The sequence below is a fragment of the Diadema antillarum genome, unplaced genomic scaffold (genome assembly GCF_040938485.1).
Source record: "Diadema antillarum isolate AM-2024a unplaced genomic scaffold, OU_Dant_1.0 scf00000148, whole genome shotgun sequence".
NCBI lineage: Eukaryota > Metazoa > Echinodermata > Echinoidea > Diadematoida > Diadematidae > Diadema > Diadema antillarum.
The window spans coordinates 1,070,123-1,095,000 of NW_027271037.1; the positions used below are offsets into that span (position 1 = coordinate 1,070,123).

The 24,878-nt window shown below is 37.2% G+C and overlaps 1 protein-coding gene across 2 annotated transcripts in view; it reads right to left on the bottom strand.

The window, feature by feature from the left end:
* Positions 1 to 4,215: 4,215 nt before the first annotated feature.
* Positions 4,216 to 24,878, bottom strand: part of LOC139721740 (choline transporter-like protein 2) — a 60,392-nt gene continuing 39,729 nt past the window's right edge. The window contains exons 12-22 of one of the 2 annotated variants that reach the window (XM_071633061.1): positions 24,456 to 24,555; positions 23,426 to 23,518; positions 22,550 to 22,634; positions 21,781 to 22,034; positions 20,493 to 20,587; positions 19,047 to 19,150; positions 15,973 to 16,046; positions 14,102 to 14,267; positions 12,792 to 12,876; positions 11,850 to 11,941; positions 4,216 to 9,948 (exon numbers count right to left, since the gene is read on the bottom strand). In XM_071633061.1, the coding sequence (XP_071489162.1) occupies positions 9,916 to 9,948; positions 11,850 to 11,941; positions 12,792 to 12,876; positions 14,102 to 14,267; positions 15,973 to 16,046; positions 19,047 to 19,150; positions 20,493 to 20,587; positions 21,781 to 22,034; positions 22,550 to 22,634; positions 23,426 to 23,518; positions 24,456 to 24,555 (1,181 nt within the window). In that variant the 3' untranslated portion in view covers positions 4,216 to 9,915. Of the gene's footprint in view, positions 9,949 to 11,835; positions 11,942 to 12,791; positions 12,877 to 14,101; positions 14,268 to 15,972; positions 16,047 to 19,046; positions 19,151 to 20,492; positions 20,588 to 21,780; positions 22,035 to 22,549; positions 22,635 to 23,425; positions 23,519 to 24,455; positions 24,556 to 24,878 lie in introns of both variants that reach the window. The other variant, XM_071633062.1, reaches the window with a different exon arrangement.

A 24,878-nucleotide genomic window follows, 5' to 3' on the forward strand; every position in this document is an offset into this window, starting at 1 on the left:
TCCTCATTTCATATCTTCCTTTAATTTTCATTCGTTTTTGGTCAAATTTTCACTGATGTCTTTGTGAAATGTCACTCTTTCTTTTCAGAATACAATTGTAAATCTTAACTGGTCCGGTCGAATTCCTCTTACCATTTGCAGTTGAAACAAAAAAGCCAGAGTTAGTGCTTCAAAATAGTCTTAAACTGTGAGTTAAGAATAGAAACAACCAATGTAAAAATGTTAATAAGTATAAACAATGTTAAGTATTGTTAGATATGCAGAATGTGAACAATAGCTATAATGAACTTGTTTCTAGACTAAACCGTCTATACAGTTATGGTGTATTCAGAAAAATAGTGATATCTCCTTATATTTTAGGCTTTATTGCGAAATTTGTATATGGTAGGATGATTTGTAATACAACTTACTGACCTACACATATGCAGCATTAAATGTGATAACTCAAACATTATGTTTTCAAATGACTGTTCCAAATGGTAAACAATACCTTAAAGTCACGAAGAAGATATGAGGGACTGCCAATTACTGAGTATCACAAAACAATGTGAAGAAAGAATCACACCTGAATTCCATTGCAAAGACATATCATTGTACATACTAATTAGCCACCTGGATACTTCCACGGTACGGTATCCTTAGTGTACGTCTAGATTGAGAAGAACGACTGAACATTAAAAAAACCAACAACAACTGTGGAGTAATAAGTTTCCAATTCACAAAAGAACAACTATCTATTTAATCAGTTGCCATTTCTATAAACAAAACAAAATTAAAGCATGTTAGTCTTACCGTAGGGGCTTTTCTCTTCCTCCGTATCCTTGGGCAGCAAGTGCTGTCGCATTTCGGCATCGCTTGAAGTAGTGGCCATTATTGCTCACATTAAAAACTTGAATTATATTATGAACGAAAACTAGGTATAGTTTACCTTTAAGTCCCTAGAGAGAAATAAATCGCCGAGGGGGAGAGCGGGTGACTTGGCAATAACAATGACTTCTCCTAAAAAACTGGCGTTGTTGCGACCTCTGCGACCTCATCAGTTTGATTTATCATACCATCTTAAAGAATGTTCGCTTTGGCATTAACTGATGATACATACATACATAGGCCTACATCCTTATCTATTCTGAGAGTGCAACCCCAGCGATACAACGCCATGTATACGTGTGATAACGTTATACCTGCTAATTGCTGATCCAGCTGTGAGTGCTATAAATCAATGCGGGAAACAAACTGATCTCGACAAATTAGTGAACATCTGCGGGCGATATTTGATCTGTAAACGACGTATAAAATATCGAAGAATGGTATCAGGAGAGCTGGGCGAGAGGAGAGGACAGGAGGGGGGGGGGTAGAAACATGGAAGGAGAGCGGTATAGTGGGAGAGAGGGAGAGGGGATGAGAGTGAAGGGGACGCAACAGGGAGGGGAACTGCTGTCATAACAACGGGAGAACGGGAGGGATAGGAGGGATGGGAGGGGCGGGGACGGGGAGGGGTGGGGACGGGGAGGGGAAGGGGCAGTGCATGGGAGAGCATGAAGGGGGAAGTAGAAGAATAGGAAGGAAACGGCGAATGGTGAAAGAGAATGGGGAGGGGGAGGAGGCGAGTTGGAGGATGTTGCTACGACAAAAGGAAAGGAATAGTGAGGAGTCCAACCCTGTCATAAAGGACATTTTTTATTGCATTGATAGGGATGGACTGACACAGAGGTATAAACTGTACATTGTGATGTGAAACGCATCAGTGGGAAATAATGGCAAGCAAAATGATTTAAAACTGGGACTTCCACGCGGAGTAGATGTCGAATTATCGTGTCTGTTCTATCCGCAAACTTGACAGTCATGCAGGCTAGAAGCAAGGTAAAAATACCAGACATCGGAAAAAGTTAAAAATTCAGGTAAAAAGTAAGTACATATATATATATATATATATATATATATATATATATATATATATATATACATATACATACATGCATACATACATACATATACATGCATACATACATACATACATACATACACACACATTCAACATACACGCACACATGCATACACACATACTATAATGTATACACACATATTTCACAAATAAATATGTATACGTACACACATAATCATTGTGGATGGACAGACGGATGTAGGCCTATGTATATAGGGTTATATGTTAATGAATGAAAGACATACAAAGACATAGAGGAGCAAATATAACCCGTGTCCGTCCATGAATCAATGAATCATAGGCCTACGGTCTTGGAGAGAAGCGACTGTGGCCAATCAGCATATAAACATGACTGCAATAATGTATCGGCAAGCTGATGGGAAGAGTACTGCAATGACTTGCAGAGGCTATTATAACAATTCTCTCAAGCGTAATGAAGTCTATCGAAATATCAATCTAATTTGCTGAAATATGAACGGTCTATGATTGCACAAGAAATAGAAATATATCTAAATTATCCTTTGGTACTAAAGTGTTTGTTTTTTAAATTGGTTTCACCACGTAATAATATCCAGAAGAGATAAAGGGGCAGCAGGATATGAGGGACGTGACAAACGTTTTATTAGAGATCAATCTTTATGAATGTCTGTTAATGTCTGACGTCAGTGTCATAAATTATCTCAACGTGACGACAATATAGCATGAAAAGGTCTGACGAGAAGCGGGAAAGCAACTTTTCGTCTGCAGAGATGTAAAACAACAACAACAACAAAAAGTACAGAATGAAGCAACAGCATCAGTTACAGCAGTGTATTTGCGTACATGAATAATGAAATATCATTGCTCATCATAATGTCATTATTAGAGTGTTCTCACTTGCAGAGTTATTGTAAGTTGAATATTGTTACAAACTGAAAGTCACTAAGAATGAGCTCGATTGCACGGTTAAATGATGATGATGATGATGATGATGATGATGATGATGATGATGAAGAAGAAGATGAGTAAAAGTTGGGTCCCACCGTTTATTAAAAAGACCACTTTGTTCTGGATATCTCAGCCATTATGGATGTTCAAAGATGATTTTTATCAAATAAACTTTGAATTCCTCTCAGAAGTATTGTATGCTCTCTAATATTTCAACTAAGTGGTTTTAAATAATCTCGCAAAAAAAAAAGTTCAAATCTGAATCCCCATCTCAAACGAAACTATGCCATCCCTTTAAACTTACTAAGAGCGATGGGATACCAATCTAATCATCTCTGACGCATGCACTTTCGTGTTACAGTCGTGAAACTTTTCCTGCTAAATTGAATATTAGGCTCAGTGCTGCTCGTGTTGCTTGGTCAATGATTTCAATAAAAGGCACTTATTAATTTTGTATGACTAACGGCTGTCTACCGATTTAGATGATAATAGCGGATGAGTGCATCGTCTGATCCATTGGATAGTGCCGGTCGACAGTTCTACTGCACAAGGAACACTATAGAAATGTTGTTCTGTATATAGAGCGTGGGAATATCCATGGTATGATCTTGAATAAATTTTCGGGATGAACAGTGTGTAAAGGGGCTGATAAGTAATGTTTCAAGAAAGGCGCTGGACAAGCGTACCGAAGTGATGTCACACAGTCTTTTGTTATAGCTTGAGTTGGAAATGTGAGCATGGTTTTGATATCAACAACAGTGTTCACATACGTATATTCGGGCCACGTGAGTTTTGTTTTGTTTTGTTTTTTTCTCCAAGAACCAGTTTTCATTGCGATGAATGGATACCACACTTTGGTATTCTTTTAAGGAAGCGGAATGAAGTTGGAGTGTAAGTGGTAAGAAGGAGTTTGAAAAAAAAAAAAGTTCTGGATTATATTGTGAAGAAATAAGGGAAATGGAAGGAGGATGCAAAACACACACACACACACACACACACACACACACACACACATGCATGCAAAATACATTAATCTGGCTTTCCAATGAGTTTCACTATTAAGCAATCTTCGTTCCACTGTATACTGTCTCTTACCAAAAGAAAATTCACCATGTACCATTTAATATTCCTGTAGTATTTTGTTAGTATACCCAATGTCACAAGAAAATTACAGGAGCATGATCAATTATTAATTTTTTTTTTATTTGCTGCGAACTGGTGCCTCTAGCTAATACAAGACAACTCTCATTCTTGACCCCAAGAAAAAGAAATCTTTGTAATTCCCCGAAGGATATACCTAAAGTGAGGACAAAAAAAAAAAGCTGCAACAAGACAAATGCCTTTCATATATCATTGACTTTAATCATTATATAAAATCAAATCTTTACTGACATTTATATATAATTAACAAGAAATATAAAAGTGTATCACAATAACCAGTGTAAAAATATACCATCATTATCTTCTAACATTCATGTCAACATTTACTGGACAAGTCTATAAAAGGATTTTCATAACTTTATGTGCTCTACGAGATTTGAGTTTGTGTACCAGAAAAAATGAAATACATGTTTCTAAATCTACATCATATCAAAATCAGTACTAGAAATTTACTGTAAGAGTGCATTAAGGCAATCATACATACTTTCAATAACTTTCTCAACATCATATGGAATGACAAACATGGAATGCTTCTGTATCTTATTGTGAACTTACATTTCTGACTTTAAAAAAAAAAAATGAATGCAGTTTTTTCCACAAAAGGCGAGAAGAATTTTATAAGTCCTGTCCAAGTCATATACCAATTCCATCAGTCGAGATTGAGATTAACAGTGACATTTAAAGATTCAGAACCCATTGTAATTACAAACTCCTCAAAAGCTGATTTCTGTCCCATGTGCATCATTAAAGGTCAAGTCCACCTTCATATACATGTGGAATGAGTAAATGCGGCAATATTATCAGAACACATGAGTGAAAGTTTTGGAAAAATCGCACAATCTATTCACAAGTTATGAATTTTTAAAGTGTCTGCGCAGTCACTGCTGGATGAGAAGACCACCACAGTGTATGATGTCACATGCGTACAAGGAGAATTCCACAGTTTTATTTTTTGAAAAAAGTGCATATTTCTTCGACTTGTCGCTGACATATGCTAAGGGTAGATTATTCCCCCTGCCTTCTTAAAGAGGCAAGTCAAGCATTCTTTTATTTTGCAAGAAAAGTGAAAATTTGTTGAATTTTCTTTGTTTTCTTTATATCATTGAACACATGACATCACAGGCTGTAGTAGTCTTCTTATCCAGCAGTGAATGAGCAGAAACTTCAAGAATTTAAAACTTTTGAACAGGTTGCCCAATTTTCCTCAAACCCTCACTGATGTGTTCTATTAATATTGCTGCATTCACTCAATCCACATGTCTATGAAGGTGGACTTGTCCTTTAAAAAAGTGATTGATCATCCTATTCATTTGACCACTTCAAAAGACTCAATCATCTTTGCCCTTCCTTGTCAACTTGTCATATTTCCTTTGCCAATGTTGTGTGCAGATTCGACAACCCAGTTTCAAGAAAGAAAAGGTGCAGAAAGGTGGTGGCCAGACAAGGAAGTCAAATCAGCCAAAATAATAATAATGATAATAATTATGATAGTAATAACAATAAAGCCAACTTTGCATGAGTGGAATCTAATGGGACTGGAGGATAAACCTAGGCAATGTTCTAGTTGTATGCGTGATGTAATATCAGCACACTGTTTCCCTAATTGGTTCTGGAAACATACACCTGGTAGTTTGAAGTCACAGAAATTTGACATGATCAGGATTGACAGAGAGCAGACTGGACTGCATCGACAGGCAGCGGAACTTTGGTTGTCATGACAACCGTCTCCACTACCTCATGAATACACTGACGTCATCGCATATCATCTTCCTAAAGAATACATCTACATGTATTCATATAGTAAAGATTATTGACAGCTGACAAGGATTATCCCGGAAGTCTTGTTGGTAGAGAAACAGGAGAGAGTCAAGCATCCAAGCTGCACATTCATTTCATTCTCAGCATTTATCTGACCATCACTTTGATAGACCAACAATGCTGTCGTAGCATATACACAACTACTTAATAAATATATATAGTTTTTGGACAGATGAAAGAGAATACACTGTCAATATTGATATACCTGTAAAACATGCATTGTGATATCATAGGAGATTCAAAATGTGCTCCTTGCAATTCATGAGCAATGTTCATTAATCTGACAATGAAAAAAAAAAGATTCGTTGATCTGAAAATGAAAAGATATGTACACATAAACCTTCCAAATTATGAACCTTAATAGATTATAGGATCAACAAAACTTTGGAATAACTAACCTTTTTTTTCAGATTAATGAACCTTTAGAATAACAAACCTTCAGAATAAAGAACTGTAACTGCAAAAAATATGGTTCCATTCAGCTGATGCACAAAGCACATGGAGGGATTACATTATGAATAGAATTGCTAGATATTAGAAAAACTAGATTAGGAATTTGTTTTTGGATGTGAGTGGACAAGGGTTATACAATGTACAAAGGCACTGCCAGAAAGACACGTTCACATTAATCACCAAGCTATATTACATATGTGACAATATAGAGTAAGTATCTGTGTTTGGACTTGTGTAGCCATGGTTGAGCAAGGCACTGCCCAGAAGGCACGTTCACATTTATCACCAATCTAAATGACAAACATACATATCTATGAAGATGTCATCATCGCTGGATTTCTCAAAATCAATAAGCCGTATGTTATGCCACAAAGTAGAATACAGAGAAAAACAATCTATTACACACAATATCAAGACAGGATATCAAATGTTGTGAAGCAGAAGGACCTTAGCTTGTGGAGTTGCTCCCTTCTGCTTTCCAAACAACACTGCATAAAACTGATCAACATTTCAATCTTATTTCACACACAATAGTACAATGTGCTTGGAGAACTTTCAGCCTGAATCAATTTGAATCCATATTTTCAAGTACCTAGTCTACATCAGTCATATTACAGTTGTTTCTCAGCAGGGGGAAAAAGACAGCCTCTATTGTTTCATAAACATCTCTATGATTCAGCACGATTACATCTCCATCACCATGAAAGACACACATTTTGATCAAAATTTTGATATATCAGTGTAAATTCATTGAAGTACTCACAATCACAAAGACACACATACATACACACACATGATATATACGTACATGTATACGGTATTATCAGGGACGGATCCAGGAATTTTGTAAAAGGGGGGGGGGGGGGGGGGGGTGTGCAACTAATATTTCTGGTGCCACTTCCGGGTTTCATTTCATTTTTTTCTTTTTATTTCTTTTGTTTTTAACGTAAAATAAAGGAGGGGGGCGTGCGCCGGTTGTACCCCCCTCTGGATCCGCCACTGTTATACATAATATAGATCTGGATAAAGCTTTCACATTTTTTTTTTTCTGTTCTTTTGTTTTTTGGGGATAAAAAATAATGTATCCTTTATACATCAAATTTGTTGAAATTTAATATGTGGTCACTTGAGTCATCTCATTCAATTTATGCACAGAGGAACAAGAATGCTTCAAGTCAGCCTTATTACCCTCAACAGGCACTTCAAATACAATTATATTTCTGTCTCCTTATTTCATACTGCATTCTCTTTAAACCATTTCATCCTATTATTTTAATCTACTTTATTCTTTAAATTGAGGCTACTTTACTTTAGATTATGTTCCAGTTATTCAACAATACTGCCCTACTTTGGCAAAAGGAAGCAAGTGACATACCATCCGAATTTGAGTTATTGATGTTTTCATAATTCACATAATGAGCTCTTCTTCCAGGCCAAAGTTCATGCAGAAATACTCATCCTACTAAGAGATAAATTAGATAAGACAACATGATAGTCCATTGACGTCAGTGTAAATGACAGACACATTTTGCTCTTTTACGCGAATTGTCACTTTTGTCACTTGCTTCCTTTTGCCAAAGTAGGGCAGAATAATTTTCTTGCTCAGTGGAAACAGCAGCAATTGAGACCTAAAAATAAACAATGATGTCATACACTTTAGGGAATGTTTCAGCATGCTATGTCAAAACTTGTGACTTACTCACTGATTGGCCGAGAGACAAAATGTCAGCTGTCTATGTGGATGTGTGTATGCAGATGTGGATCTGTGTTGATAAACAGTGCTGCATGGGAATTCAGTACTAAAAAAAAATTACAAATCAAAACACTGCCCTCTGTGGTGATGAACTGTCAATGTAAGATACACAGTGTTCACTACAAATGCAGTTTTATTTCAGCTGATATGAATACATCTGAATTTAAAAATCTTCCACTGCTTTGTATGTTTGTATGACTTAGTATCATGTGAAAGCAATGAACTGTTTCTTGTCCTGCCAAAATGTGCACGAAATCTAATTCTAAATGATGTTTCCATGAATGATCATTATCATATGCCATTAGAGGAAGAATATTAGGAGCAACCAGATTTTTGTCTGTTGTTGTTTTTTGTTCTAAGCTTTTATAGTAGCTTTTATGGGAAAAAATAAACATCAATATACATCAACATGCTTTTGCTTGAAAGGGAGATCCTTATATTCTAGAGGGGCATGAAGAGCCTATAATGTCTAAACTCTTCCAGAAACAGCGTGATAAAGCAATTATGAAATTTGTGAGGAGATCCAAAGATTGTATGAAGAAGTTTCCTGGCAAAGGGGGAGAGCTGTAAACTCAAATGCTGTATACAACACTGAGATGTTTTCAGTGAAATCACTACTTTCTTCAAGAGAATGTTGGAGATAATAGTTATGATTCCAGATCAACACAAGACTTTCCTAACGATTAAATCCCTCTCTTTCCTTTCCACATGCAACAATCGTCACATTTGTACAAAATGTGCAAAATAACATTCATATTAGGTTACTCAGTGTTTCTATGTAGGACACCTACACTACAAATGAAAAAAATGATATATGTCTATCTAAAAGAGAAAAAGCTGTGAAAAAAATATTTCATAAACAAAGTTTTATACTCTGTGCCTACGCCAAGAAACCACACTACATTATGCCATTTCAATGATAGAAAAATCACGCAAAAACCTAGATCTACTGAGTAAGCATTATCAATCATCCATCAAAAAGGATTGCACAAAATGTTTGATATTTCGTGTCACAACTACATTTCTGTAAGTGTAAAATACTAATACAAATGTGTAAAAGTGTGTTTGTGAAATGTGTTTACAAATATAGCATGCCTGTGAATAATTACAAGTTTTCTCAAATATGAAGGCAACCCACTAAAAATACTGATTATGTAATACTATATGTACATTATATAATACTATATGTACATTATATATTCCCACCAGTTTCACAACCTTTAAAGTACAAAAAAAAAAAACTCACACAAAAACTATGGACCAGATTATGGATATACTGATAATATCCCAAGACACAATCTGTATTTTGACAATAACATCCTCTCACACACCTGTCTGTATAAAATCTAATGCTTTCAAAACACATTTTGATATCATGGAGGATAAATTTCTGAACTTACTGTCAATCTTGGCTGACTAAGCTGTTGCGTGATGATATTAAAATGCAAGAAAACACACTCCTGTACACAACAAAATTGAGAAATTTCTCCAGGTTCTACTGCTTTACAAACTGATAGCAGTAGTAGTAGTAGTAGTGGCAGTAATAGTAGTAGCATGTCATTCCATGCAGATCAGATTTCTCAACATTGTTAACAGTGCCTTTAACATTGAGGAGAGCACTGGAGTTCTTACCTGTATGAGACATTGTAACTTAGATGGGATGAGATGGATTAGAATGTAGGCCTATCTCTTTGATTTTCTTCAAACATAATCATACATATAATTAACAATTTCTCAAACATAGAATACTGCTTTTAATACAAAGACATGGTTCTGACTAGTCAAGAAGGTCATGGGTGTGTTGCCATAGATTCGGAATTCCTGGACTAAAGTCCATCATGTGTTGTTTCCAGTAGTTCCCCTACCAGGCTGACACTGGGTCTACAGTGTTGTTCTGAATATGGAAACAAGTTAGATATATTTTTTTAAATGTGCATACAAACGATTATGAAAAACAGGTGAAACAAAACAAAAAAGTCCTATGGGATATATTAAAGTTTTTTTCATCTCCATTATGCTAGGTACTTAGATATGATTATTCAAAAGTTCAATCTATTAAACTTCTTAAACTCTAAATTTCCAGGTTGATTTGACAAAACATATTCCATGTCCAAAAACTGCTTGCATGTTGATAGAACAAGTTTTTCTACCTGTTAAACACTGGCAAAGTTGATGATTCGACTGACAAATTAAGAAAGCTCAAAATTAGAAAAAATACTAACATAGAATTGTCAATATTCTGTAATTTCAGGCAACTTCTTGTTACGTTTTACACACACAAGCGCTCTGATTAAAAAAGAGCAAAGCAACACTTTCCATGAAAACTTTGAAATAAATGAACAGCAGCTACTTTTTTGAACAGCAATTTCACACAGCAAAGAAGCAGTTTATAATGAAATTTACAAGTTGTAATTCTTGTCAACAACACAATACACTTGTGCAAGGTTACAAGCAGCCACGTACAGTATGTATAAATATGACTAAAATTTGCAACAAAAAAAAGCAGTACCATTCTAAAAATCTGATTTAATACATCATGCTGTTTGGAAATCTTCACATCTGTAAGTACTGCAATACAAATATATTCCTTGTTGCTTTAATATATTCTGATTTATAAAATATAGCCTTCATTATAATTATGAGGTATAGTGCGGGTTGACAAAGACAAAAAAAGCACGCACATATAGCAAACATACCAAATATTGTACACACAATCGGAATATTCATGAGCTGGTTATGGAGCAGGATTACATGAGATTCTTTCAAGACGGACAAACCATCATTCATGCACTAAAAATGTAGAGAAAAATGGACAATGTCACTGGAGCAGTTTTAGGAACATCACCGGTGACGGCTTGAAAGATGCTTCCACATCCAGTTGCCATGGTGATGGATGCAATTCTGTATGTAAATTGGAAGAGGTCAGATTGGGCCTGTGGCTGGGGAAGGCAGTGGTCTGCTGCAAACGCTCTGTTTTTGTGGTCAGTACTCAAAGTATCCTGGTCTGCACAGAGTCATCGTAATCCGTACGCAGGAGGTTAATGGTGCGTATCAAATGGTTCCTTCCAGAATAAAATCAAACTGCTGTGAAGCACAATTTATGTGTGTCTAGATGCAAAGTGTGGGTGATCATGAGTAAGGACTGCAAAGGTGTGTCCACAAAAAAATAAATGATTTTAAAAAGACCCCAAAGAAAATGCAGAATGGGCATGAGACTGTAAAGCTACAACATCATATTTCATGTTTCATGCTTCAGTTTGTCACATGAAATAACCCCGTCGCATTACAAAAGCAAAGGCAGTAATGGTTTCATTAAGCATTAGTATCAATTTTTCCCTCATTTTCTTTTTTCTTCTAAAAATCAACATATCTTTCTCTTTTATCTCTCTCTCCCTTGAATTACTCAACATATTTAATTCATTATCTACCTCTATCTCTTTTTCTCCAATATCTCTCTTTCTCCCTCTCCTTCTCCCAATCTTCTAATCCATAAATAGTTTGGGGTGTGGCATATAATTTCTCATCTCTCAAACTCTCTATATTAAGGTGTCTCGATCTCCATCTATTTCATACTGCATCTCTTATCACTAATTCTCTGTCTCTTTTTGCACTGCAAAGCAGCATGCTCAAGTTCTTGCAGTTTTTTTAAAAGCAATTCATCGTTTGAGAGGAAGATGCGTGGTGTGGTGAGAATTAATGCAAACAGGAGGATGGTCAGACACCAAAGATGATGATGGCAGACACCAAGGATGATGATGGTCAAGACACCACTGTGTCCTACCACTCTTCCTCCACCTTCTTATTCTTCTTGCCGATGATCTTCATCATGTTCTTGGACATGTAATACGGTCTGTCGGGCGACCCGTCGTGCCTTTCCAGATCCTCCACTGCACAAAGACACAAAGGTCACATTTAACAACATGAGAACAAGATTAAACTTCTGGGGATGATTTGCAAGACTGGAGTTTCCACAAAGCATGATATTGAACATTTAATGATCTTCCCTGGACAAATGAACAAGTGAGAATACACAGAGCATAGAATTGTAATGTTCCTGCCACTTAGTCTTCAATGCAGATGGTGAGTGTCAAGCTGCACAAAATTTATCAAACAAAAGTACATGTAACTGGACCATTAGAGATGGTCAACAGTATCTTAGTGAGAATACTTGGTATATCTCTCATGAGAATAAGTCTGGTCAAACAGTCGACAGGACTTCCTTCCCACATGCACAATGTACACTATGTGCATGGTAAGCCCTACTTTCAGGGTAAAGTTCCTTGAGCATGTAATCAAAATGGAAAATGGCACTATAGAAATTGTATACATATTTTACATTATTATCATCATTGTTATCACCATCATTATCATTATTATTATCATCATGTGTTTTTGTGTGTTTTCTTGTGTGTATATCAATGTATGGACCCCCTATTTGAACACACACATCACTATATACATGTAGCTCCTCGGGTCATGTGAACATAACACTCATTGACAAAAATATGCAGACTTTTCACGGTTATGTGAACACAGTCTTTTTGGTCTTCATTACCTGGACAATCTAAATGCGAGCACTGCCTTCTTAAATGCTCCTTTAATTGCTTCCTTACTTGCTTCCATAGTTCCCACATGAAATAAATCCAAACTAGCGTTTCGTGCAATGAATGTAAAGAAAGTGTCAAGACATTCAGGAAGATTTCACGAGAAATCTGATTGAGATACAGCTGTACTTACAGAAGGACAGGAAGAGGGTGTCCACACACATGTCAAAGACTCCAAAGAATGCTTTAGCGATGAGGTATGTACCTATACCAATAACCTGGGGAGACAAGGAAAAAAAATTTACTGTATATTGATAATCTTTCAATACATTACAGTTTAAAAGAAATCTTTGTTTTCTTCTTTCAAAATAAAAATGTACAGGGGTGAGAGCTTCATTGATTATTATTTGTCAATCTCACATCTTGAAAAAACATGGACAGAAACTTAGCAAAAAACTACCAAAAAAAAACTTGAAAAGTGATTAAAAATTATGAGTAAGCGGAGATCTCAGCTGACTCAGATTGCGTTGGAATATCCGGCATTCCCTTTATCTCATAGTCATAAAGGGGAAATACCTGAAAGGTGCTGCAGAGATAGTCAATGAGCAGAGGAGCCCCCTGCAAATTCAGGAAGACTTTGCAAAACTTATACAGCTGCATTTTTAAAACTGGGGGGGGGGGGGGACAGTTTATATTTCTGGTGCCACTTCCGTGTTTAATCAGCTGACTAGCAAAAAAAAAAAAAAAAAATTAAAGGGTCTAAGACCAGTTCAAGCAAAGAAAAAAGGCTTTCAATTGCATTTTTCTGGTGCCACTCCCGGGGTAAAAAAAAAAAGTGAGGGGGGGGGGGAGGGGGGAGGGGGAGAGGGGGGGGGAGAGGGGGAGGGGGGGGGGGGGGAGAGGGGGAGGGAGAGGGGGAGGGGGGCAAGTGGTTAGACCCTTATCATGTATTCCTATGTATCATACAAAAAAAAAATTAAACTTAAATTAAAAATTTCTTGAACCCTTTCTCTGTCATGGACATTGGCTTATGTGTACAACACTATGGAGTTCCTGTGCCAGTCAGTACTCATCGCACGAAAAATGCTAAATGCTGATACAAGCATACCAGTACATATGTATGCCAGCATCAAACAATAGGTGCGGTCAGACTAGCAAAAGATTAAGAAGTTTAAGATTGCGAAGTCTTTGCAATCTTTTGTCTTCTGGTCACAGTGGCAAAAGATCGAGAAGTTTGGCGGGGGTGGCATAGGGGGAGATATCCTTAGTTAGCGTGGGAAGTTTCGCGGGAAGTTTTGCGGGAATTCTGTGGCCCCACTGGCAAAACTTCGAGATTTTAAAGATCGTGATCCTCAAGATCTCAAAGTTTCGCCAGTCTGAATGTGCCTATTGTGGCCTCTGAAAACAGCAAATGTTGCAAGTACACCTCCCCCCCCCCCCCCCCACCCCAAGAAAAAAGAGAAACCTGCTTTACAATAGTCAGGCAAAGAGACATGCACTCACGATGATGACGACCCAGTAGTAGTTGACAGCCGGCACTGGGACCACGGCGCTGACCCAGGTGACCTCGATGGTGAAGTAGAAGAATGCTGCCACGCAGACGGCGGCCACGACAAGAAGCTGACCAATGAGTAGGAGGAAGTCAGTGATCTTGTTCACCACAGCAACCCTGAAGACCAGAGGACAAACATTTATGACTTCCAAGAGAGGCACACTTTTTTAATATAAAGATGTAATTTTTATCAATCAAATTCTTTACACAGACTCCAACTCTCCTGCTTTCGACGAGAGAATCATCCGCCGAAAACCCATTTTTGCAAAATCTCCTGTTCTCCCGCTTGAGATTTAATTTCTCCCGCCCTGGCTCTATGTCTCCCGCTCGAAATGATCTCGTACTTAGTGTCATCGTATGTTGAAAAATAAGCCTGAGATAGCACAAGAGAGCATCTGGAACCCCGGCCGCAAGGAACTTCGCGCACATCAGGTTGGAGTCTCCAGTTTGCTAGGGGTTTCGGGTGGGAGAATCTCCAGATCAGAAGGTGCTTGGGGTTGGAGTCTCTGCCTCTACATCATTATTACGTGCATTCAGACTGGAATTACTGTAGTAATAGATACCATAGTAATTCATTGCCAGCAATCACTTTGGCGAAATACCACAGTAGTAGATATCCAGGTAACTCAGTTAGTAGGAATGTAAGTGTGAATGGCCCTATACTGTTGCAATTCTTCTGAATGCATACATGCCACCAAGTTAAAACTTTGTCACTAATTTGTTTATTATGTAAATATAAATACATGTGATAGGAGTAACAGTTTTGCCATTTTCAGAGCTACCAAGTCTCACGCATTGTGAGTGAGACTCAAGCATTTAGGGTCCGTCTCACGATCTCACGCATGACACCCATTTTTCTCACGCGTTTGGAGCATAGCTTAAAGGATTACAGTGAGAGTTGCAATTGAAGGCATATTTCCCTTTTGTCTTTCAAAATAAGTAAAACAGTCACTTAAGTATGCACCAGCTTGCACCATTAAGAGCTAAAAATTGGAAAAGCCCCCTACCGTGGGAGGTCGGACACCCCCTTCTCACACCCTCCCCTCGCTCAGTCGCTTTGCTCCCTCGCTCACGCACATGCCCGCGCGCCGAAATGCTGAGTCATGAAAATCTCACTTATAAAATTTTTTTGAACTTGGCATCTATGCATTTTTTAGTTGATAATACAGATCTCCTTTTCTTTCATAAAGCGGTAAAAAGGCCCAGTAAAGTGGTTATCTGCAAGAATAGTCTGTGCTGACACAACTGATAATACTGACTCCTTTTTCATTCACAATATAAAACTATGGTTACCTTTACTTCTCTTCAGCACACAAATTGGCTGACTAAGTGATGGTATAAAAACTACAGCAAAGTGATAGTACATTTTACATGCTAATAGTGGGAGAATGAAACCTAAATATTCAGGCAGACTGAGGGAATACAGCAATGCTAGGAAAACTGATCAGTGAAAGTTTGAGGAAAGTCTCGCAATCCATCAGCCATCACTGAATGAGAAGACTCTGTCTGACTACTTCAATTTGTGGTGTCACATATGAAGAATGATAAAAAGGAATTATAAAGAAAATTCAGCATATTTCCATTCTGCTTAGCATAACAAAAGAGCACTTGATTTACCTCTTTTAGAAAACAGAGAGAATAATTTATTACCTTAACATTTATGTCAGACAGAAGTCAAGAGAATGTGCACACTTTACATAAAAAGTAGGATCAGAGGCTCACGTGAGTAAAGAGCATAAAATAGGCACAACATGCAAACAAAAATAAGAAACTGAAGCATATCAACCCCCCCCCCAAAAAAAAAAAAGAAGAAAATACTCACCTGACGATGTTTCTCAGCAAGAGGAAGAAGGCTTCTTTGGCTGAAGAACAGAAGTTCTTGCCATACACAGCAATCTAACAGACAGAGAAGGGGACAAACAAACATGACAGTATCACTGTCTTCCAGAGACAGACACCAAAATAATGTCGAGGCATTTTCATATCAAGATCTACACCACCTTTTCTATCTACAGCTACAGTGTATAAAGTGAAAAAAAAAACAAACAAACAAACAAAATGTGACCTTGCATCACAAAACCAACAAAAAGTCACCAGACACTGATTTTCAGTTACAGGCAGATTCTGAAAGATCAAGGTTTCTGCTTTAAAATGATGTATATATAACCTACAAATGGACCTTTCTGGACTTTCTAAACAATGGAAAGAAAATATACTTTGGGAAAGTATACCCTAACAAAAGAGGCTTTGAAGGATAGGGTCTATTCAAATGCTTAATCTCACAATGCCATGCTCTGTGCAACCAATGGGACAAGGAAAAAGGATATGAAACTCCACAGCAACAGCAATGAAGAGATCATCAGCTTAAAGGGGATGGCTGGTAACTGATCAGTGGGAATGCTGGGGATGATTGTTCCAATCCTTGTGGGATTCATTTAAGAGTACATTATATATCTATTGCTCTGTGAAAATTATTTGCTTCAGAATGGTCTAATGTTCAAGTAATGTGCAGTTTAATGTTAACGGCCTGTTAACGATCACCCCAACACTGTACAGGCATGCTAACCTGGAAACATTGAACAGCACATTACTTGAATATGACACCATTCTGAAGCAAATATTTTTCACACAACAATAGATATATAATGTACCCTTCAATGAATCCCACAAGGATTGGAACAATCATCGTCCCAGCATTCCTACTAATTCCCACTGATCAGTTACTAGCCATCCCCTTTAAGCTGAAAAAATGCAAACTCTATTAACACAATCTCTTCATGACTATTACAGTGTACAATATAACTTTCAAAGCAGTAACATCATCTTTTCAAGAGTTTTAGAATTGAAAGTGAAGAGTGTGTAGAGGGTTTTTTTAAAGATATGGTTAAGGGGCCCCTCAGACATACTAGTACCTAATCACACTATTCTACAAAAAGTGTTCTAGTAAAAACTGCAAAAAAAAAAAAAAAACACGCACAATTTCCTGCTTGTTTTATATTCCCAAACTTTGGATTCATGTAGAAGAAGACTTGCTCTTTCAGAAAATATCGAAAAAGTAAAGATCGACTACAGCTGTAGGCTGACCAGTTTCATTTATCTAGAGCCCTCATATGAAATCAGGGCCGGCATGCAACTTTTTGTTGGTTTTGTGATGTACAGTCACAAATGATACCAAATTGTCAAACACCAAATACCAGCTCACTATTGCAGCCATCATCAGTAATAAATAGAATTGCTGTCAGTGGTAGAATTTGACCTGAGCACAACTAATTGGCTTTTGCCAAGTTGTTGCCATGGCAACATCAAAAATTGATAACAACTGATTGGCCATTGCCTACATGCTGCCTTAAAAGTCGCTTGTGTTTTGTAAGTTGTAATCTTAAAGCTCTTATGATCATATATAATACTGCATTTAATCTTTGCTCTGATTTGTTCAATGACTGACATGCCCATCAGAGTGCTTCCTTCCCCTTTGGCTCAGATGTCTAGAAACTATTAAACTGACAATAATAGAGATCATCTAATCCCCCTAATCCCTATCATGTCACCATATGGCCATATGGCCTTCCTGACAGACTGAGGGACAATGCTAAATCTGAGTGGGCTTGCCAACTTTATAACTAGGTCAAGTTCAAATGGATTAAATGCTGATGAAAAACCTTGGCAAGTTAAAGGGATGATATAGTTTTTTTTGTTGAGATGGGACTTCCAACTTTTTTTGTAAGATGATGAGATACGACTTATGAAATATGAAAGAGCATACAATTCTAAGAGGTAGTCAAAAGTTTTTTCTCGTTGGTTTTTTTTTTTTCTTTTAATGAAAATTGGTTTTGAAATGGCTGAGATATCCAGAAACTAAGAGGTCCTAATGAAAGGTAGGACCCACCTTTTGTAAGGACCAATTTGTTTCAATTTGATTTTGGATATCTCAGCCACTTCAAAACTGATTTTCATCAAATAACTTTTGACTGCTTCTCAGAACTTAATGCTCTTTAACCCTAAAAAGGCTGGGGGGGTTGATTCAACCCCAACCCCCAACCCCTTGACATTTTTCACGACTACTCCGCCGCGCGAAATTTTCTGACCGCGCCGTTCGCTGACTTTTCACTCGCGCATCTTTTGACACCATTTTCATGAAAATCATGCATACCATTATGACGCTGCATAACGTTTTATACAAGCCTGTCAGACCGAAAATGGCTCAAAAACGTGATTTTGTGTATAAAGTCTATGCAAATGGAGTTTTCTCTTCTTATTCATAAAGATATGATTACTTTCACTTTTATAGGCTGAAACTAATCAATTTTAGCATAATTATGCTTGAAATAGGTTCTGTCATAAAGTTTGCGGGAAAAAATTGATAAAACAAAAGGTCGAAAAAACATGGAAATACATAAGAAATTCATAAAACAATAAAATACATAAGAAATTAATTTTGATACCAATTTATTTTTTCAAGTACATTGTTAGGAATGCTACAAAGAATGTTTTCACCAAAAATTAGGATTCTAGGAGCTTTAATTTCTGATTAAGAGCAAAATGTATGATTTTATGCATATATTAGCATAATTAATTATTATGACGAAAATTTATTTCTTTTACTATAGCTTGGTAGATTACACCACAGGTAATGCACGTGCCAAATTTCATGGCGATTGCGCGATCGGTGGCCGAGATCTGGGGGGGGGGGGGGGAGGGGGGGTTGAATCAACCCCTCCCCGGCCACAGAACACCCAAAAAAGCCCGGCCTGGTTAGGGTTAATATTTCATAAGTGGTTTCCAATTATTTCCTAAAAAGTTGAAATCTAAATCCCCGATCTCAACCCTTTCTTGTATGTCATCCCATTGAGCTCAGTGCCTGGGCACAGATTGATAGTATTTGATGCTGGTACTCACCAGAATATATGCATTCTTGTTGATGAACTTCATGAATTTCTCCAGGCAATAGAAGCAACATTTCATGCAGCGCAGAATAAACTTTGCCACTTTGTTCTCTTTTCCTGATTGGGGAAAGGGAGATGAAATAGCATGAACCAGAGATATAGAGGTGGTACAAATGAGGAGAAAAATGAGTATAAGACTCAAATTTAAAAACTGCAAATGTAGAAATTTTCGCAGAACATATTCAATTTTTGCATATTTCATGTTACTTCTGGCTAGCATGCATTACAAAACTCGCAAAAATGTTTTAATAATTTTCTCTGCACATTTTGAATGAGTTGACAATTATGCAGCACAAATTCAAGAACTTACAAACATTTTTCGTGCCGCTCAGCACGAAAAATTAATCATGAGAAAATATTAACGTTTTAACAGTATATTTAATCAAAACTCAAAAGAATATGATCATCAATGTGTATGTGCATAAACTTTTAACAGCGAAAAGTAGAAAAACAAACTGAACATCCTTCAGGGAAGAACTTTATCAAAAAGAACAAAACTTAGCAAATGTGCACATAATGCAGTAGTGATAAGTTTCTATGAGGAACTAATTTCCACTTCAATTTGATTTGTGTGTTATGAGGAGAAAAGAAATACATGCGAATTCTTACCTAAACTGTTCTAAACAAATTCTTGAATTTAGTCAAAAGTTATATAGTACAATACAACTTGTAATTTAATGAAATGGGGTGAAACTCTTTCTTCATCTCCAAATTTTGTCTCAGAGCTAGAGCGGTACCAAGCATAATTTCAAAACATAGAGAACTGTCAGATAGCCCAGAGTCATGTTTTAGAAACCCAAATATGCATTTGCATAGTTTGCAAAGAGTTGTCACTCCATCTACAGTACGTCCCCCCCCCCAAAAAAAAAAATAAATAAATAAATAAAAATAAAAAAATAAAATAAATCATTGGATTTCGCATTGATAACTTTAAAAATAATTAAGCAATCTTAATGCTATTTCAGAGTATGAAACTACAGGGCATGTACCAGTTCTTCTTGCCTACACATCTTGCAGAAAACTCAATTCAATTTGGTTAAGTGGTCACAGAGAAATGTGGATTGTTGTAAAGCATGTCATGAGTCTGTTTCTTCCAAGTTGAGTCCTTGGATGCTCTTGGCATCCATAACACAATGGACTAAACTTGGAGGGAAGAAATTCTTGACATGCTTGACAAAGATCTCCATTCCTCTGTGACTACTGAAGCAAATCTGAAATTGCATTTTGATTGATTCGCTATTTTTAAAATTATTGTTGCAGAAAGCCAAGTTGCAATTTTTTTTTTTTTTTTTTTTTTTTTTTTTGGGGGGGGGGGGCGGACATACGATATACGTAGCACCTCCCTGGCACATGAACAACTCCCCATTAAGAGCTCTTGGGAAACACATCATGCTTATACCTTTGAGCTGGTACTCTGCGTATTCCAGCATAACTCGTATAATCTGTATGATGGCGATGAGGAGAGACCCAAAGGCAATGGAACCTGTGTGAAATCTACGAAACAAAAAAGGAATTCAGTGCATACCGCTTCTGTACTGTATCACAATAATGCATGCTTCGTTCACAAAAGGCCACCTAAACAACCACAAAGCCCACAGAGGTTTTCTTTCCACTGTAACTCTATGAAAAAGATCTGTATCATCATGAACAGGAAGTGAAAGTGAAAAAAATAAGGCACTAGCTAAATATGATATGAACCCGAGTCATCTACTGCTACAGTAAAATATACTGGTATGCAATTTTTCCAAGAAAAACACCATAACTCTATGCTATTCAAAAACAAATTAGTTTTATATTACATACTGTTGCACTGCATAATCAAATTTAGAAATCATGACTCTTGTCTTTTTTTCTTTTTCTTTTCCTTTTTTTACTTTCTGAGATAAACAAAAAAGGGACAAAATCACTAGCTGGCAGCTCTGACATGTCTTAATTGGTCACTCGTCCTGTATTAAAGCTACAATATTGTATATTTGGGTTACGCTGAGTCAAATGCCAATAAATAGCCAGGCAGCTATGACTAAAGAGCATGCAGACTCAATTCAATTCAAATTCAGTACAACTTGATTCAAATATTATCCCTGATGACACAAATTCTTTAAAATGCATTTGCTAAAATTGAACACAATGCAAAGAACATTAAGAAACATTTGTAAATAGAAAAAAAAATTGGAAGTGCATAACATAAATGAAATTATTCATAAAAATCATTGCGCTTTGGAATAGAGAGGCCCATGAAAAAGACATGTTTGGAGAGATATAGGAAACTTAATTTATTTGAAATACAAAATGAGTATGAGAGTACATGTAACCGGAGCATGCACAAGCACACACACACAGAACACACACATAGATGAAAAAGGTGTAAACAGAGACTCCAACCCAAAGTACCTTCTGATCTGGAGATTCTCCCGCCTGAAACCCCTAGCAAACGGGAGACTCAAAGTTGATGTGTGCGAAGCGCGAAATTCCCAGGGTTCTAGATGCTCTCTGGTGCTATCTAAGGCTTATTTTTTCAACATACGATAGAAATATGTAAGAAATCCTTTCAAAGGGGAGACAAAGAGCCAGAGTGGGAGAAATTAAATCTCAAACGGGAGAACGGGAGATTTTGCAAAAATGGGTTTTCGGCGGGAGATCTCCCGTCGAAAACGGGAGAGTTGGAGTCTCTGTGTAAAACAACCTACCGGATTGCTCGATAGAAGCCCTTACTGAGGGCAAAGAAAGGAACGTCTGCAGGCTTGTTGAAGGCCCAGTAGTACGAGGCGAAGGCCCCAGCCAGGGTCACCTGACTAAGGCCGATCACAAAGTTGATGAGCCAGAAGAAAGCAAACAAGTTGTAGAGCTGCAGCCACTTGTAGTATTCCAGCATGTCATATCGCATAAAGGCGCACGACAGTTCAGTCATGTTGGAGGTGATGTTGAAATCTTCTTCAAAAGTCTGCATTAAAAAGGCGAACAGATCAACATAATCACCCAGGCAACATCTATCAACAATTCCATCAACCCTTCAACATCTGTGCGCTTCAACAATTGAAAGTGCAATAACCACATTCATCAAAATATTATTACGACACAATGGCAATTTAGAAATGATTGAAAGTTTCAGATGTAGCTTTGCTTGGTGTGGCCGGTATTATTATTTTATTTTGCTCTTTATTTTGTACAACTTGCACTTTCCATATATACCTACAGAAGCAGCATCTCAATATGATAAGAATGTATTGACTGCTTTGGAGGACCAAAACATAAACACCTCTGCAGTCCTAATCAGAAAATTGATTCATGGTATTACAGAATACCCAGTGATTTGAGTGGATGAAGTATTCCCGATCATTTCAGGGTTCATATATTGCTAATCACTCCAAGTTAAAAGATGCTAAAAACCATCTAACTTGACAACAAATACCACTAATCAAAGGTGCTATATCATTTGAAAGTTAGCCATGAACTTGCCTCCATATCACAGGTCTGCCCCGTCGATGCCATACCTGTGGCATTGTAAACTTCATAAACTGGCACTTCGGAGGTTGCTAGGTAACTGAGCAATTTGGGACCTGGTCAAGGACGAATGCATTTTCTACTCCATAAAGATTGCCATCACTTATAGAGAATCTTATCACAATTAAGTATACATTAGTAGATAAATTGTACTCACATCTTACACTTGACAACTGATTTCTAAAAATGTCATTTCCCTCTCCTACAGAAGTTAATTATAGGCTCTATTTGCTGTTCATGATAAATTTGACAGCAGTTTGAAGGATCTGGCATCAAGTGTGGTTATGTGGTCTAAACAAAGCATTTATAAAAGGCTCTGACAAATTTTGCCGTGAAGTAATTTGATGATCGTGTAGAGTAATTCATAATGAAGAACACTCATAGATTCAACCAATTTCTCAACTGTTTAGGGAGTGACCTGATATGAAATTTCTCACAGATTGCACCAAGTGCAAGGTGTCTCTGAGGGTGGAGAAGGAAATGATACTGACACAGGCAAATTTTACTCAAGTTAAAGCATTCTTGAATAAAGTTGTGTTTTTATTGCACCTGATTGACAAATTAGCCCTTATCAACTTAAAGAGTAGTACCCAAAAAAAAAAAAAAAAATCATGGGCATACATATCAGTGTTGCACTTGGCAGGCATTGTATCCACTGGACCAATAAGCTTCTGCCAGATGGCCAGTGCTAGTTCTGATTCTTAAAGCATGCAGTGGGTACTGCATATTTATGCAAATTAATGAATAAACAAGAATGTATGCCCATTATCTTTTATCATGGCTACTTCTAAAACACTGATCAATTCAGTGGTACACAGATTAAAAGGATACACAGCGATGGCAGCCCAGACGACAACCACGCCCGTTTGGAGGATGAAGGGTATTATGGGCCAGAAGAGGGTGCTCCACATCGAACTCACCGCCCTGACAGACAGACAGACAGACAGACACTCTCACATTTAAAGGCGCCCTATACATATCTTGTCAGGGGCAGATCCAGGAATCCCATAAATTAAAGAGAGGCGCACTTGCCCCCGCCCCCCCCCCCCATTTTTTCCCTTTTCTTTTGTTTTACCATAAAAAAAAGTGGGGGCGGGCCCAGTGCGCCCGCCTCTGGATCCGCCGCTGTTTATAATAGTCTGCAAACAGTGTTGTCCTGGCACTGCTGTACAACATACAAAAGGAAAAAATACAGCTTTATGCTGGATTATTAGAGCTAAATAACAATATGACTTCATCTGAATTCTTGTTTTGATTTTGGGGACCTACTATGTACATGAACGTTTGCAATCAAAGTTGATACAAGTTACTAGTAGTCAGAGGGTGGGCCTGACCTATCAATTGATCTTGCCTGCTTAGAATTTCAGTTATCTTTCTTGACTCTCAGTGTTCAGCATTTAAATTTTTAGGTCAATTTTCTTTGGATAAGTTGCTGCAATAAGAAAAAATTATTCATAATACAACAGTGCTGAAACATGAAAAGAAACACAATAAGGAGAAGAAAGAGATTTGACTTTTGTCAAATGTCATATATTTCATTAAGTTCGGATTCCAGACAAAACAAATAAATTGACTGAACCAGACTTCACTCATTTCTACACATAGAATATTTTAGGCTTTATCATACCAGCAAACTGCAAAAATTATTGTAAGATTTATGTCACTTGCTCAAACTTAAAATCCGACAGTGGTGCAGTTCATACCCAGGCCTACAATTTTCTCCAATACCAGACATTTAATAGGCCTACATTTTTAAAGGGCAGGCTACATCAAATGTTATAAATCATGCTTCTTTTCTTTTTTTGCACTACATTCTTCAATCAGATCGCATCATCGGAATTCGGCAATAGGCATGGCTTACCTGCTGGACTCCGAAATGAGCTGCACGGCGATGCGGATACGGGAACAGAGGCAGATGGTGAGAAGGAATAGAATGAGGAGAAGCACTGCGAGGACGATACCTATGACGCAAGCAAAAAATATAAGAATAAAATTAATCCATCAAATCTTTCCTGTACAGTATGTCCCCCCCAAAAAACTGTAATCGAATTTTTGTATTGATAACATCCAATTTGATTAAACTGTCCAAATGCAACTTCAGAGTTTTAAAATATAACATCTTTGCTCTATTTCGCAGAAAACCCAATTCAACTTCGTTAGGTGGTTACAGAGAAATGTGGATTGTTGTAAAGCAAGTCATGAGTCTGAGCCTTCCAAGTTTAGCACTTGAATGCTCTTGGAACTGCACATTAACGTGTAAACACAATAGACAGAACTTGGAGAG